Raw genomic sequence first — 17,254 nt, 5'->3', positions numbered from 1 at the left:
ACACTCCTTAAGATAATCATTATAGAATGAATAAGCTTTGACTTTTGATTTAATTATTGTAGAGCCAAACAACTTACCATGATGATTTTTAATTAACTTGTAGTATAAAAGTACTTTGTATTGTTAATGCATGATGATTAAATTCGTGACTAGTGATATATTTTCTCTTATACTTTTTATGAAGAAAACATTAAATAAAATTAAAATCCTTAATCTTAAATTAAACATTTATATATTTCCGTATTTTCACACGATTGGATAAGACGATTGAATCGAAGTCTCAAAATTTCAATCCGAATACTCATTTCGTGGCTATAGTTTCTGCCGGTGATCACACGCTTTGACTTTTTCTTCTCTTACAGCCGTACGATGTGAAACACTTTCTCGGTCAATGAATCCAACGGCTGAGAGCTGTCGCAGCCAATCACACCTCCAACGCAGAAGCAACTACAACTGTAATTATAAAACCCATCAGAGGGTGGTGGGAGTTACAAGGCCAGAATTTAATTGGATTTAAACTATCACCAATTATTAATTATTAAGTATTAATGATAAATAATAATTAATTTCGAAATTAAAAAAAGAGAGAGAAAAGAAAACAGAGAAGAGGAAGAGAAAGTAAAGAGAAAGTGGAGGGAATGAAACCCTGAATAAGGAACGGTTTAAGGGTAAAACGCGAAACGCAAACGCAAACGCAAACGCAAACGCAAACGCAAACGCGAAAGGGTGGATAGAAGCGGTTAAGCGAATCTCAATCTGCATAGTCATCGTTTTCTTCATCGTCGTTATCTGCTGTTACGGTCGATGATCCATGCCAAAGATGAAGCACCTTCTCAGAAAGCTTCACATCGGTGGTGGCGCTGCCACCATCAATCACAATCACAATCATAACGCATTGTCCTCGCACGAGCATCACGCTCCCTCCACTTCCACGCTCTCTTCGCCCACCATAGTTTCGGATCCGACGCCGACTCGGAGCCCCGTTGTGGAGGCGCAGAACGACGTGGTGGAGTTCAACTTGTTGCAGGAGGAGGAGTTTCAGATGCAACTAGCGCTCGCAATCAGCGCTTCCGATTCCGATCGCCGTGACACCGCGGAATCTGCGCAGATCGACGCCGCAAAACAGATCAGCCTCGGTTACTCTGCTTCGTTCACTGACACTCATGCCCTAGTTCAGTTTCAATCGCTTCGTTATTGGGTAATAATTTAGTTATTATTATTACGGTGATTATAATTATTTCTAGTAGCGTTTCCATTCGAGGCATTTTCTCGTTTTCTATTTCTCGTAACTGGTATTAGCCAATTAGGTGCCTGTAAATGGTAGTTTTTTTTTTTAAATTATTAATTTTGCATTTTTTTTGTATAATTGGAGTAAGTTTGGTTTGTTGTTGCTATTTATAGATAGACATTTTGAACTTATTGATAAGTGTTAAAGGAAAAATAAAATGAAACTGTAGGATGAATTTTTTTTGAAAGTGTGGTTTTTGAGAGTTTGCTGTGGTGTTGTTACTGTGGCAGAACTACAATGTGATTGGTTATGATGAGAAAGTGATGGATGGGTTTTATGATGTGTTTGGGGTTACCTCGAATTTGGTTGATCGAGGGAAGATGCCATTGTTGGTGGATCTGCAGACGGCTCCTGTCTCAGGAGATGTCGATTGTGAGGTGATTTTGGTGAACCATGTTGTAGATCTTGAGCTTAATCAGCTTGAGAGGAAGGCGTGTAGTTTGGTTGAGGAGTGTTGTGTTTCTGAACTGGGGCTGATTTTGAGTGGCTTGCTTCAGAAGCTCGCGGATGTTGTTGTTAATAGAATGGGTGGACCTGTTACTAATGCTGAGAAACTTACTAAGAGTTGGGCTATGAGGAGTCGTGAGTTACGGGATTCTATGCAAACCATTGTTCTTCCCCTTGGCTGTCTTGATGTTGGACTTTCACGTCACCGAGCCCTACTTTTTAAGGTGAGATTTTTCTCCATTTATTGATTGAAGAGATCTGTGTGAGACTTTCAAATTTGAACAATTTAGATTTTATCCGACTAAATGCTTTCGTGCAATTTTTATTCATCATCCAACAGTATGAGGAAAGGCATTTTTTTTCTCTATTGTGGAGTTATACGGCCCTTGTTATTCTGTTTATTAAAAAAGTAATATCTGCAAAATTAAAGTGAGTTACTTTTGACTCTCTTTAGCGGAAAGATTTAGTTATATTACTTTCAATTTCAAAGTCAGGAAAGCACATCAATTTATTTGATTTCAACTAACGCTAACTTGACTTCTCGTGCTCTTAGGTACTTGCTGATAGGATTAACATTCCCTGCATGCTGGTAAAAGGGAGCTATTATACAGGAACTGATGATGGGGCTGTGAATATGATTAAAGCTGATGATGGAAGGTATTTACCATATGGTAGAAAGTTGTTTCCCTTTTTATTATATTGCTTTTAAGGTAGCTTAGTTCCATGACACATTAAGTTATCCTCTGATGTAAATGATGACCATTGTATGTTTTATTTAGAAACTCTATATTGCATGTTTACTTTTTGTTAGGGCAGTCCAGACACCAGAGGCAGGTTTCCAAAAACAATTTTATTTCACTCTTTTCGTTCTGTACTTTTGGTGCTTTGTAAAACTCTACCTCCCTTATGTAATGAGGAAGAGGCACCACCTGTGTAATTAATTAGTATAAAACATTATTAAATGAAGCATAGAATATTGAAGTGACTGTGTTTGAGTTTGTAAGAGTGGTTTTTTAATTTATTGCAGACTAGTAGATCATTGAAGTACAGTAACTGCAGTTTATTGTTACTTTTGTGATTTAGATACTTCAACTAGTGTGTTTGAACTTACTTTTTTCAAGGAATTGGGTCACAAAGTATTATTCTCCTCACATATGGCAATGAACTTTTAATAACACAAACAGTACAGATCTTACTTTATGTCAAAACAATTTCAAGTACTGTTATTAATTTTTGTACTGATGCAGTGAGTACATCATTGATATGATGGGTGCCCCTGGAACTCTTATTCCTGCTGAGGTACCCAGCAGCCAGCTCGAAAGCACCAGTTTTTCTGTTAGGGGTTGTGCAGAGATTGTTGGATTACCAGAGAAGACAGGTTCAATTGTAGATGATGGAACTGGTGCGCCAGGAGTCTTTTCTGATTGTGGTAGAATTTCAACAGTGGGGAGAGTCCGGACAGAAGAATTATTAGTTATGGGCAGTCAAACAGAGCCTGATGAAATTAATCATGTTAAAGTAAATGAGACAAGGAGATTTGAACATACAGAAGCATACGAATGCTCATCACATACAGGACCATCACCTGCAGAGAATATGCATGTAAAAAATGTCTCTAAGTATGTTCTCAGTGCAGCAAAGGACCCAGAATTTGCCCAAAAATTACATAATGTTCTACTAGAGAGTGGTGCCTTACCTCCGCCTGATCTTTTTTCAAATATAAATTCCCAGGATAGGGGTGTAGATAAAGTTAATGAAAAAAATGTTGATTCTGTTCAAGATGACACAAATAGATTATTATTATTAAGGTATGAAAAATCTCACATGCCCTCACATGGGTTGGGCTCTGCCAGTGATACTAGGTTATGTCAATCAGCTGACTGCTTAGCTGAACAACAAAAAGAATTGCACACAGATGTTGAATTTTGCAATTCTTCACAGAGTGATAATATAAGGAACGGGTTTTTACATGCTTCTGATAGGGATATTGATTTAGAGAAATCTAACGCAATGAATGTTGTTTTGGCTTCTATACACTCACATAATAAGTTATGTAAAGAAAAGTGTACTGGATCTTCTTTGCCCAAGGCAGCTCTTTCCTGTAAAGTGGATAATGGAATTGGTTGTTTCTGTGAAGATGATGAAAATGGCTATGGAAAGAATGTAGGAGTTTCTTTTAATAACAGAGGGTTGGGCAAAGATTCAGCTGTTCAGAGAAATGAGATGGAGGTTAATGGAGAATGCTATGATGGTAGAAACAAGGAAGTTAACCAAGTGCTTGGTGAAGGCTCAGAATGGGAAATTCAATGGGAGGATCTTGATATTGGTGAGCGTATTGGTATTGGTAAGTGTATTTCCTTGCTTCAAATGTTATATTTTAGATACAATTGTTATATAAAGACATAAGGGTTTACATGTATAAATATATCTTTTATGGGCTCTTTTTTCACCTTTTTTTAAAATAAAACAACACTTTTGGCATGTTTTGATTGATAAAAGGTCTATCTTTTAAATTCTCATAATAATTATGTAATTTTTTTTCATAAAAAAGGTAAATGCCTCTTAAAAAGTTGTTTTACTTGCTAAAACTATTATTTTTGTGAAAATAGGTCTGAAACAAATTGCATCATGAAACAATTTCTTAAAGCTTAAACAAAACATCCATTAGTAAGATAATTGGCAATTTATAATAGCTTAATTGTTAATATACACAGAATTAGAATTTTAGATATTGTTAATATATTATTTAATATGATAGATTTCATTAATGGAGACCTAGTACAAGCTGATTGGAAATATGCTCATCTTAGATGTATTCTTGTGTCCGTAACCCTGTTCACTCATGCCTTTGTAGGTTCGTATGGTGAAGTTTATCGTGCCGATTGCAATGGCACTGTAAGTCTGCTCACATTTTTGTTTCCTTGAGTACATCAACAAAGTCCTTTCTAATGTTTTTGTCTATATAAGTTCTTAAAATTACATAATCTGAAAATGTTCATTTAGCTCCTTGATAAAATGCTCATTAATATTTGTTGTGCCCATTTCTAGTTTCATGTCACATTTGGATTATGGTTATATTTTAACTTGCAATGTTTTCACTTACTTACAATTGGGTCTATTCTTTGAGTAGTTTTGTGAAGAAAGAATCTAGAATGTCCATGAAAGTCTCACCTGTGCAGAAAGTTGTAATTCCATGCTCTTGACCTGGGTGTACATCCTCATAAAAGCATTCAAAAAGTATACAAATGCAATAGTATTTTATGAAGTGAAAGTGCTTGTCTAAGGCACCGCCAAGTTACCAATTCTTTTCTGTTAACTATTCTTGAAATCAATATCTATCAATATTAAGATTCCAAGAGGGATCAGGGTGAGATGGGGTCTAGCAGTAATCTTATCTTAGATAAGTTGGCTTTGTTGCAGGTCTTTGAACTTTCACTTTCTTTCTATATGGTTGTCAAGACGTTTAGTAAATTGCTTTTGTTAGCCTGTGAAATATGGATATGAATATGCAGACTTTTTTTCCTTGTGCAAATGGACATATGTGGCCGTTATGTCACTTCCCAGTTGGTTTATGTCATCTTGATTTTGTTTGAAACTTTTGTTACTTGTATAGATGGAAAGACGAAGATCTCATTATACATTGTTGCTTTGACTTAAAAGTACTTAATAGTAATTTTGTGCACTGATTTTGGTAATTTTGCATGAATGGTTTGCATGACAGGAAGTTGCCGTAAAGAAGTTTCTGGACCAAGATTTCTCTGGTGATGCACTAGCTCAGTTCAAATCTGAAGTAAGCCATTTTCTCTATATGGACATGTATAATGCAGTCATACGCACATAATACTCATGCCCTTTTATGTCTTATTGTAGGTTGAGATCATGCTAAGGCTGCGACATCCTAATGTTGTGCTCTTCATGGGAGCAATTACTCGGCCCCCACATTTCTCGATCTTGACCGAATTTCTTCCAAGGTTAGTTTTGTCTTATGCATTAAGTTAAATATTATCAGTAGGGAGATTGAATCAGGAATGCAAATGATAGGACTTCTTTTTGTGATTTTCTTGAATGGTCTCTTTGATTATGTTTACATGAAATGTTTTCTTTTATTGATTTTGTACATTTATTTTTTATTTATTAATGTTTTGTTCTGGCAATTAGTCTACTTGCAACTATGCCTCCCATAAAAACAATTAATTATGATTTTTTCTATATTATTGTTTGCTTGTTAAAGTATATTTGTCTTTTGGTATACAGAGGCAGTTTATATAGGCTACTGCATCGTCCCAATATTCGGCTTGATGAGAAGAAAAGGTTGCGCATGGCTCTAGATGTGGTAAGAGTTGAAAATAATTTCCCTTTCTTTTAGGTTGTAGAAATAAGGAATTTATTAGAAACAGCTAAGATATAGAAAATCAACTGGCCATGGGCTGAACACTAAATAGAGTCCATGAATATAATTCTATCGTGGAGCAAGTGTAGAGGCTCTGAGATTTTCTTATAAATGTGATGTGAGCATCTCTCTCTATCCAATATTTGTATAAACAGCATATTTATTGACACATCTTAGCTTTATTATTGTCAAAGCTTTTATGCTGAACCATAAGGAGTTCGACAGTCATCCCATTCTCTATTTCCTTTACTTAATGTGAATTTATCGTGCACTTACCAGGCTAAGGGAATGAATTACTTGCACACGAGCCATCCTCCCATTGTACACCGAGATTTGAAGTCTCCAAATCTTCTTGTTGACAGGCATTGGATTGTTAAGGTATTTTTATATGAATTCTGTCTTGGGAGTTTACTTCAAAAAGCTGAAAAAAGGAAAGAAATATCAATAGATTGCTTGATGTGAGAAACAGAATTCAGTGAAAAGTTACAATTATGCTTGTTTGGTAGAGAGTAATGGATGTTTTTTTGTTCTGCGGCATTAACAAATTTATTCTTCTGACTAATGTGCAAATTGAAGAAATATGGGTATTATAGGTATCTCTGTCCTGCATCAAATAATATAAGATGCTCAATAAAGTATTTCCGTGTGTAGTCCCCCCCCTTAACAACTAGTTTTTAAGGGTGGTTTCCCCTAGTGATTAGGCACATATCAAAGTATCAATTTATTTTATGTCCAATTAATTGGTCATAAAATTTCATTGATACAGTTGTATTATTTGAATGATTTATTTTTATGCTTAATACACACACGTTAAATTACTACTACATTATCTATACCATTATATAAAGGGGATACACCTTTCCTTAACTATTTTTAGTGTCGTTTTTTAATTAGAAAATGTTATCTTCTAACAAATAAAAATAACTTTTGAATTTATTTACACAACCTCTGAACTCAAAGTAACTACATAACTTTTCCACTTAAAAGTAATCACGACATTCTTTTCTAGAAATCATTCTTACAAAATTATATATTCCAAACTGAAGCAATATTCAAACCTTGTTGGTTCGAATTGCAGCTATTATTCCAAACTGAAGCAATATTCAAACCTTGTTGGTTCGAATTGCTGCTTCGCGCTGCTATTGCGCACTGTTGATAACTATTCTGCATTTGATATATAATCATATATAAGTATTAACTAATCTTTATGCACTTTGAATTAATTATTTTCCAGGAAATTTTGGGTATGTGATCATGTGACAGTTTTCTTAGCTATGCCGGGCATATTTTAAAACGATTTCAAAATGTGCTTAATTAATAGGGCTTTAGACCGGCATCCAACATTATGTCTGATATAGAAAATATGTCAGTAGATTTGATACTAAATTATTCTTGTGCTTGGTGTATAAAAATCGTTAAAGAATTTTAAGTAAATAATTTATTTTCACTTTTTAACTCCAGAAGTGATAGACATAGAGCTGTTGTACGAAAATTAACTCTGCTCATACTAATTCGAATTAAAGCTTGATGAAAGACGATATTTTTTCTTCTTTGAATTGTCATGCTTTCACATTTATGACAACTTAAAACCCTTTTCCCTGCCCTTTTTTTAACATCTATTAAAATTATATATTATTATTTCTTTCTTTGTTTGTCATTTCACAGGTTTGTGATTTTGGTCTGTCAAGAATGAAGCACCATACATTTTTGTCATCAAAATCTTGTGCTGGAACGGTAATTTGTTATTTCTCGTTATTCATAATTGATATAAATTATCAATTTATCACCGTAGTTGGTTTCTTATGGGATATATAATATTTACCAAACATAATTGATATAAGTTCTCAATTTATCACCGTAGTTGGTTTCTTATGGGATATATAATATTTACCAAAAAAACTAAATATATCTTTTGCCTGCAGCCTGAGTGGATGGCACCGGAAGTCTTAAGAAATGAGCCAGCCAATGAGAAGTAAGTTTAATCTGTATCTGTGTATTCTCCATTCAAATATGATGTCTAAGTTCGCAAAGTGATAGTTAAAGTTTTCATGCAGGTGTGATGTATATAGTTTTGGTGTGATCTTGTGGGAGTTGATTACTACAAGAATTCCCTGGAAAGGTTTGAACCCAATGCAGGTTGTTGGAGCTGTTGGATTCCAAAACAAACGGCTTGAAATTCCAGAAGATGTCAATCCAGTAGTAGCACAGATTATACGTGATTGCTGGCAAACGTAAGTTCCATTTCTCTACTTATCTTTTCTGATTGTTACAATGTGGATTATGAGAGCCACCGTTCTTGGAAAGCTGTGTATTTGTGGGCATTTCCAGTGGGTGTTATTGTCAAAGTTTCGCCATGTTCATGTTCTTTTACAATTATGATTTTGACTAAAATATAATGATATGTTAATATGCATCAGTAAACTTTAGATTTTAGTTATTTGTTGATGGTTTAAATAAAACTTTGGTTCCATATTTTCATCTTATATTGGTGTTCGTGAGAACAAAAACGAGAATAAGTTGATTTGATACTTAGAGGGTCTATATCTTCAGTGAAAAGCAATCATATTCATCAGAACCCAAATAAGTAGAAAATAATAAAGTACAAAGAAAACCTGAAAGAGAAAACGTAAGGATTGATGCTCTTAAAATTAGAAAAGTATAAGAGCAAGGATCATCCCTTCCCTCACCATAGAAAAAACAAAACAAAAGAAAAAAAAAATCTGATTTCAAGTTACACTGATTCTACTGGTTTGTGCTGTTTGATTTTATTTGGGTTGCTTTTGATGCAGGGAGCCACACTTGCGGCCATCTTTCTCACAGCTGATGTCTCGTCTTTACCGTGTTCAACATATGGTTGCCCCAAAAACGGGTTCAACACATTAAACGAAGTTGTCTATAACATAGTTACTGTAATAATACCAAAAGTTGTTTGTTGGTTCAAAGAACCAGAACAGCTAGTTTTTTTTTTCGTCCATCTTGACATCAAAAGATTGTTGACCTGGGAAGTCAGGTACATTGAAAGTTGGCAGTGGACACAACCCTTTCAGAAAAGAGCAGGTCCCTCCCCAATATCTGCATAAGTGCAGTGGAGGTTTAGTTGGAGTAGGTACAAATGAAGGATCCCGAGAGGGAAGAAAAACAAGAAACTGAAATGAAAAAAAAAAAAAACGTACAAAATTATTCTTTGTCTGTAGAGGTCTTATTTGGAATTGTAAACATGCGATCTCTCAGGTTCTCAAGCAAATGTAAACAGAAGAAAAAGAACAGAAAAAAGAAAAAAAAAGGAAAAAAAAAACATTGTGTTTTCTATTACTCAGCTCGAGTTTGTCTTTAGTAAGTATACCTCTCTTATGACTATCATGTCTTGTTTGATATTTGTCACAGACTACAGCATCGAAATTGCCAAAGTTTTCTATGGGACTTCAGTAACGTTTTCACTTTTTCGTTTTGAAAATAGTCGTTACTGTGTTATTTGGTCGATGTTAACATATATAGTACATACGAAGGATTTCGTATTCCAATTCCATGTTAGGAAAATACTCTTTGAGAGTTGAGAGCTTACTGGAAGATGAGTCCTTGAGGTTTATGCCAAGGGATAAAAACGATTGAAGTTGGTCAAATTTTTATGTCATATATGATTTGCTACAAACTTAGTTAAGATCTAATGGAGAACGCTTCAAACCATAAAATTCGATAAAAGAAAACCAAATATTATGAGATTAATTAATCATATAAGTTTACTCATTTTTCAAAAATTATCATATAGGAAAAAGTGTAGATTGCGAAAGCATAATATAATCTGAGAGTTTTATATATTTGGTAACTATTTATGTGGTGCTAAGTCATGATCATTTTTAAAGCACTAAAAATGCATTCTTAGAGTAATTTTTTATAATAAAATATTTACAAAAGTAAAACGTTATACTGTTCGTGAATAAAAAATAAATAAATGAAAGACAAAAATATAGTATATATTTAGAAACAACAAGACCGAATTTGGAAACGAGTTAAATACATTTTTTTTTTTATTCTCGTACCTTTTCTTTAAATTTACTTTTAGTTTTTATATATATTTTTTTAAAAAAACTAATACTCAAACTTTAACCATATGTGAACTTAATTTTTATTATGTAGGGATAAGAAAATATTAAATATATATATAAAGAATGACTAATATCATATATTATATAAATTTACTTATTTTACTAATTTTATAACGATAAAATTTAATTTAGGCATTTAAAATAAAAATAAGCATATTTTTCCATTTGAATGGATAATGGATAGAAGGAAAGGAAGAGAAAGAGTGAAGCAGAGGAAAGTGCAGTAGCAATGGCAATGGCAGCAACACCCACGCGCATATCACCATTACCATCTAGAAGAAGCAGACTCACACTTTCCCCAATCCCACTGTTTCGTATTCCCACCACAACCCTAACCACTTCCTTCATATCTTTCTCTTCCACAAGCAACAGCAACAACAACACTCCCCAAACAGATTGTCCCGTTCCTCTCGAACAGCAACCCATCAACGAGTACCACTCTCTCTCCACCTCCTTCCCCTTTTCCTGGGCCGCCCTCGACGCCGTCGAGTACGCCTCCCGCCTCCTCGTCACCGGTACCTCCTTCGCTCTCCTCATCGGCCTCCCCGTCGCCTGGTTCGGCTCTGCTGGCGCCCAGGCCGAGCCCCTCAAGCGCCTCCTCTGCGCCGCCTCCAGTGGCCTCTTCGCTGTCACGCTCGCCGTCGTTAGGATGTATCTGGGCTGGGCTTACGTCGGGAACCGATTGCTCAGCGCCACCGTTGAATGTATGTATCCTCACTCACTCTACTCTCTTAACTTCTCAACTCTACATGAATTCTTTCAATTCTGATACTGGAAAACCAATTAGAATAGGTTTGAAATATTTTTAGCTCATGTTTTGTTCAAACTTCATAACAAGCATACAAAAATTAAGAATATAATTCATTTAGGAAACATATTTTATAGAAGGGTTTGTTAATTTCAGCCATATCTAACTATCCTATGACTATGATAAGAGACTGAGGTCACTTTGCATAGTGTGCAACCCTGTGATCCCGTCCCAAACTATCATAACATGAATCGTAAGTTTTTAGTCAGCCATTGCTGTAAGAAAACTGTAATAAAACACTCTGAATGTTGGGTCTTATTTAAGAATATACATTTTTTAATCAAATAAAATTATTTTATTCTCGTAGAAGTTCTTTGACATTAATTTTTCTAACATATAAGTTGATTTTATCTTATAAAAACAATTTAGTAGTTTTTCTTCTCTTGTAGGTATTTATGACATAATTTTGCCCTTACAGACTTTGATTATTGTACGTTAGTGTAACCAAATAAGTTTTAATAGTGTTTAAGTGGGCAATTCATTTATAAAGAGAACTTAAAATTTTTTATGAAAGAAAAATAAAGAGAACTTAAAATTTTTTATGAAAGAAATGTATGTTTTACATTGAAGTTCTTGAATTTTATGAGAATAACTGAATTATTTAAAGTTAAAGAATTTTAAATCTCATTTAAAGAAAGTAAGAATTAATATTTAATAAATTTGAATTGTTTTATTACAATAAATATTTAAAAGATAAATTAATTTAAAATAAAATAACTTATTACTTAAATATTATAAAAATTGTGAAATTAGCTTTAAATCTAAAGTAAAAGCCATACCAACGTGATTAGATTATGATTTTATACTCTTAGCATTTTGTTTTCTCTAATTAAGTGTTGAAGCATATGTAATGTTTTACTAACATAAATTATCTAATGGTGCTTAACAAATTTTTATCATTAAAGCATATTAAAGCATATGTTTTGAAGTATATTGCCAAAGTAAGCTGCTTGTTTAATTAAGCAGCATTGTTTAAAGGGTTTATACCAATGAAAAAACATTGTGTCACAAAATTTATGTAGATTAAGTCAAACATTCAATATAACAACTTTAGTGTTTTAGTGATTTTTTTGCATGTAATTTTCAATTTATATAAGATTGTAGAGTTTACAAATTTAAAATAATAAAAAAATCTACTTTACAATGTAAATATTCTCAATGGAACAAAATTTACCTTACAACCAATAAAAAGTTATAAATATAATTTTTAAAATGATTGTGCTACCACAAATCTTCATACACGAAAGTTCATTATTTTTTTTACAATAATTATATACATACTATGGTTTCTTTTGATTTGGATAATAGATTTTACACTGATAATCCAAAAAAGTTAAACTGTGTATTATTAAATTTAATTAAAATGTCCTAATAATACGAAATTATTTTATGGTAATCTAATCATGCAGTTACATATAATAAATTAATTAAATTTTATAATAGTTATTTATTACTTAATAATATAAAAATGTTTATAATTACTGAACTTTACACTCCCAATACTTAATTCATCCCATAACATCTGTGTAGTAACATTATTAATTCATTTTCTTCCTGAAATTTCCTGAAACAAGTTAATTTTTTATTTTATTTTAATTACTTCACATTATATATACTTTTCAAAGATTCAATATTTTCTAAAAAAATAAAGTGGAGTATAAGAATTACAAGAAATTTGAATTTTATAAAATTAGGAAATTATTTGTAACATAAGCTACTTTATTGTTTTCCTTACGGTTTTCTCTTAAATTAAAGATTCAACCATTAAGAGTGTTGAAAACTTTGCTAATGGATGCATAATCATATTCTTCTCTTAACATTACAGATGAGGAAACAGGGTGGTACGATGGTCAGGTATGTTCTTTTCAGTTCTTCCTCTTTTTTCCCTGAATGCTTAGCCTCATTTATGCAAAATCTTGGTGCAGTATAATTTGTTGTATGTGCCTATTCCATGAATTTCATCGCTAGCTTGAATGTTCTAGTGTGTCGTCTTTGTTGGTCTTTGTTATTTGGGTCCTCAATTGCTTGTTTCTTTAGTGGTTTGTGACTCTCCCAGTGAAGAACTCAAAGCATAAAATGTATTATTCCCAGCTCTCCTAACAATTCTTGTAGAATACACTACTGTGTGTATTGATGTTACCCACCACTACCATAAAGGAAACTAACACATATTAGCAGTGATATATAGCAAATGATGTTTGCGTGAAAAATACATGGATGAAAAAGTTGATGGATTTGATTGTGTGTGCCTATTCATTTGGTCCAATAAGTTATCCATGCTAAATACTAAAGTATGATCCATAGATCTTTTAGGGTGTTCTTTGTTGAGCTCCTTTTATAATCCTTACAAAAAATGTGCAAAACATGAACGGTTAAGCCTCTTCCTCTTGCAAAACATGGGTCTGATTCCCTTGTCATGTGAATTGGTGCAATGTCTCGTGCAAGGATTCCCTTTGTTTTTGTTTTGGGTGGTATGAACAAATATTGCATTCTACCACTTAAGGCTTCATGTTTCTCAACAGATATGGGTGAAGACTGCTGAAGTTTTGGCCCGTGATAGACTCCTCGGATCATTTTCTGTAAGCATTCTACTAAACCATTGCCACTTTTACACATAACTTCAGTGTTATTGCTAGAGATTCCTCTGACCCTAGTCATAATATTATGTACATTATTATTGCTCTTCTTTTGGACCTACTACAATTGTTTTTTAATGTTTAAGTGACTAGCTTAAACAGCCATGCCAGAGAATGATTGTTTTATCAAGCTTCGTGAATTAGGTATGTTCAAGGATATGATTGGATCGATTTTTTCCACGACAGACTTAAAGAAAGAAAGTGAAATGATTTTTTTCATAATATAAATACATAAATCAATTTCTAGAAGTTATTTCTTTAATTTATTTAAAAAATAGTTTTTAAGTTTTACACAACTAATTTTTCCTCACAAAAAGTTCTTATTTTCTCTTTTATTCTTTTCTTGTAAAGTATTTATCTAAAGTTTATCCAATCAAGTTATTATGCTGTAAAAAGGTAGGCTTTTTATGACCTGGGCTTAATTTGTTTGAAGCTTTATGATCACTCCTTCTCATCTTTTTTATAAGTCACATTCTAAAAAATTTATGCTGTTCATTTGTATAAGTCACTTTAGAAAATAGGAAGACAACATGTATCTATCTTGACTTTTGTGCCTTTTGCAAATAATAACATTTAACTTTCATTGAAACTCAAGTAATCTTCCTAATGAATTAACTTAACCACGAACTTTTTTTGTTTAAGGTGAAGCCTGTGCTGAGCAGATTGAAAATTACTCTTGTAAGTCTGGCAACTTCTTTACTTGTATGTGTTATTATCCTCATCAACATTGATGGGAACCAAAATCTGACATCAAAAGAACCTAGAGTTCGAGTTGTACCTGGAGTTTACAACGATGATTCTGCAAGATTATTTGAACCAGATGCTTTTCGTGATGAATCTGAACTTCAATAATACATTATCATTTATAGTAAGAGTATATGGTTGCATAAATTTTTCCTTAAACACTTATCAGAAAGATAAAAAGTAAAAATGAAATAAATCTTTTCAAGAAAACCAAAGTTAATTTATGCAGAAGTTAATTTATAAGCATGTTCTCAAAATCAGATTTTAAACTCATGCATAAGTTAATTTAGATTATGAAAAAGTTTATTTCAACTTTTCACTTACTTTTGCTTACATAAGTATTTATGGAAAAGTGTATCCAACCATACACTAAAACATCAACAATGGACCCTCCATGAATTGTAGATATTTGGCAGGAATAAGTTCTCCATTTATTTAGTATCAAATTCTATGTTAGGTGTACATATCTTATGTTGCCTTTTACACACCATGTGTATACTGTAAATCTGGATACAAATGAACATATATACATATTCAGTTTCTCGTGTAATCATTTTTATATATTTTATTTTCCTGTTGATCAATTTAATTTTTATATATTCAGTTTCTTGTGTCATCATTATTTACCTCAGTAAATAATGTTAAAATTTTTCATTGTATGCTTTACCAAATCATGCTATACCAGATGGTCTTTCATGACAACCTCAACCTTTTTCTGTCGTAAGTATTTTTCAGAACAGATAATTTCTGTGTTGAAGTTAATTCTAGTAAACATATTGTGCATGCATAATGCTCGAGTTTTTTTAATTTGATTGAAGAGAAGTATATATATGGAGAAGTGTGATTGGTAAATTTAAGTTGGAACAACTTTCAACTATTAGAGAAAGAAATTCACAATAGAGAAAGTCCTAACCACATGTTGCATGTTCCTTCAAATCAGTACATACACCAAAGAAAAAATGACTTACATTGAAAATTTGAAAAATAAATTAGAATAAGAAAGGAGAGGGTATGAAGAAAAATTAAAGTTTTCCCCTGCAATATAATCTTGCTGGTATTGGCAGCCATTCAGCACCTCCAAAGCTGCCCAAGAAAGTTAGAACATGAGCATATATGGTGTCACCCATACTAATAATGAAAATAATATTGGTCATATTTTTTAAAATAACTATATATTTTCAATTTTCTCTTGTTTCCCTTATATTATTTTTTACATCTATTTATTTTTTAATTTATCTTCTTTTTTTTTTCTTTAAATCTCTATTGCATTTCTCACATTTGTCATCCCTTCACATCTCTCTATTCAAAGAATGTATACACCTCAAAAGGTATCATGAAATAATATTTTTCTGTTTTAGAAGTAGTTTTTGAGATTTTATCTCCCTCTGTTTGACAAAGAAAAAAAAAAGAATTGTGGTTGTATTAGATAAATCTATAAAATTTCTTAAATGTGTTAAGATTAGATTCATTTAAGAGATAAATTCTTCTTAATCAGTATTTCATGCAAGTAATTATAAATCGAATATCTAACTACCCTAAATTAAACTTTTTTAATTTAATTTATTACACTATATACAACCCAGTGAAATTTAGCATAGTGAGTCTAATATATTAGATCAAATGCTACATAATTTTAGTACAAATGAGCTTCCCATTCTCATTTCATTTCAGTCAAATGGGTTGTAAGAAAATACATATTTACACCAAAAAATGTAACAAAATAGTTAACACTGTACTACATATTTCTCTTTCTTTTCATTATCTCTTTATCATTTCATAGCATTATTGATATAATTATTTCATGGAGCAATTAATATTTAACTCTATAAAAAAATAGTTGGTCAAAGATTCAGGAAGAACAACCATATCAAGAAATATCTCTTTTTCCAATTAAATATTCACGATGGCTCTACACAAAAGTGTTAACAAATCTTTGATACAAATTCACTTCTCACATGGGATCTTTATCAGATATCTAAATAATAAAATATATAATAATAATAATAATAATAATAATAATAATAATAATAATAATAATAATAAAAGCAATAAAAATAAATAATAATTATTACTATAATAATGACACGAGATACGACCTTTTGGTCAACTTAATTGTAGATTGTGTTTGGATCCAATATGGATTATTGAAAGTTGAGGTTGCAACATCATTTTCCACTCCACCATTCACCTCTCACCAAATCACATTAATTTCATTTTTCTATTTCAAAATTAAATAATTATGAAAATAACTAGTTCAAGAAATAAAATTATGATTTAATTCAGAATTAAAATTAGGAAGAAAGCTATTTTTATGAAATATCAAAAGAAATTCAGAAAAAATATAAGTTGGATGAAGGAGAAAAGAAGTGATTGTATATTCACACCGACCACAGTTCAACGTGTTGGAATGAGCCATAGCCAGCCATGAACACTGCCGTTTCAACTTTACCCATAATATAAATTAAAAGTTCTTTTCACAATATGAAAACAATAATAAAAGTATATTCTAGGTATTATCTTCAGTTAAAATATCAGTTTATTTCAATAATTATTATCAAATTAAACCATAAAAATAAAGATTGAATGTTGACATGAATTAAATAATAATAACACCAATAATATCTCTAATATTACATACTTATGTTTGATGAAAACAGATATATTTTTACTTTTATAAATAAAATCTATACAATAAGTGAATATATGTTGCTCAGAAAGACTATGCATATTTTATTATATTAAATCAGTAATGATTAAATGATTTTTGTTGGTATTTTAGGCATAAATTATGGCCACAACTTCGTTAATTTTTATAATAATTATTTTTAAAATATTAAT

At 31.9% G+C, this 17,254-nt stretch overlaps 2 protein-coding genes across 3 annotated transcripts; both read left to right on the top strand.

Moving 5' to 3' along the window:
* The first annotated feature begins 519 nt into the window (after positions 1 to 519).
* LOC124828994 (Protein kinase superfamily protein) lies at positions 520 to 9,550 on the top strand. The gene is made up of 13 exons (XM_047302403.2): positions 520 to 1,198; positions 1,519 to 1,959; positions 2,289 to 2,392; positions 2,983 to 4,079; positions 4,590 to 4,630; positions 5,457 to 5,525; positions 5,606 to 5,706; positions 5,990 to 6,068; positions 6,405 to 6,503; positions 7,791 to 7,859; positions 8,048 to 8,097; positions 8,180 to 8,356; positions 8,915 to 9,550. The coding sequence occupies exons 1-13, from the start codon at positions 812 to 814 to the stop codon at positions 9,006 to 9,008; spliced, it is 2,808 nt and encodes a 935-aa protein (XP_047158359.1). The 5' UTR covers positions 520 to 811; the 3' UTR covers positions 9,009 to 9,550.
* Positions 9,551 to 10,385: 835 nt separating this feature from the next.
* Positions 10,386 to 14,966, top strand: LOC124828995 (YCF36, putative (DUF1230)). Of its 2 annotated transcripts, none has more exons than XM_088099425.1 (4): positions 10,386 to 10,932; positions 12,862 to 12,890; positions 13,559 to 13,615; positions 14,321 to 14,966. In XM_088099425.1, exons 1-4 carry the CDS (start codon positions 10,458 to 10,460, stop codon positions 14,522 to 14,524), a joined length of 765 nt encoding a protein of 254 aa, XP_087955551.1. In that variant the 5' UTR covers positions 10,386 to 10,457; the 3' UTR covers positions 14,525 to 14,966. The 2 variants fall into 2 exon arrangements, with proteins under 2 accessions (XP_087955551.1, XP_047158360.1); XM_047302404.2 differs by having other exon boundaries at positions 10,390 to 10,932; positions 14,315 to 14,966.
* The last annotated feature ends 2,288 nt before the right edge of the window (positions 14,967 to 17,254 follow it).

Source organism: Vigna umbellata, chromosome 1, assembly GCF_029865625.1.
Source record: "Vigna umbellata cultivar VRB3 chromosome 1, Vumbellata_1.0, whole genome shotgun sequence".
Classification (NCBI taxonomy): domain Eukaryota; kingdom Viridiplantae; phylum Streptophyta; class Magnoliopsida; order Fabales; family Fabaceae; genus Vigna; species Vigna umbellata.
Note: the sequence above shows the minus strand (reverse complement) of the source record. Positions and strands in the feature narration are given on the sequence as shown.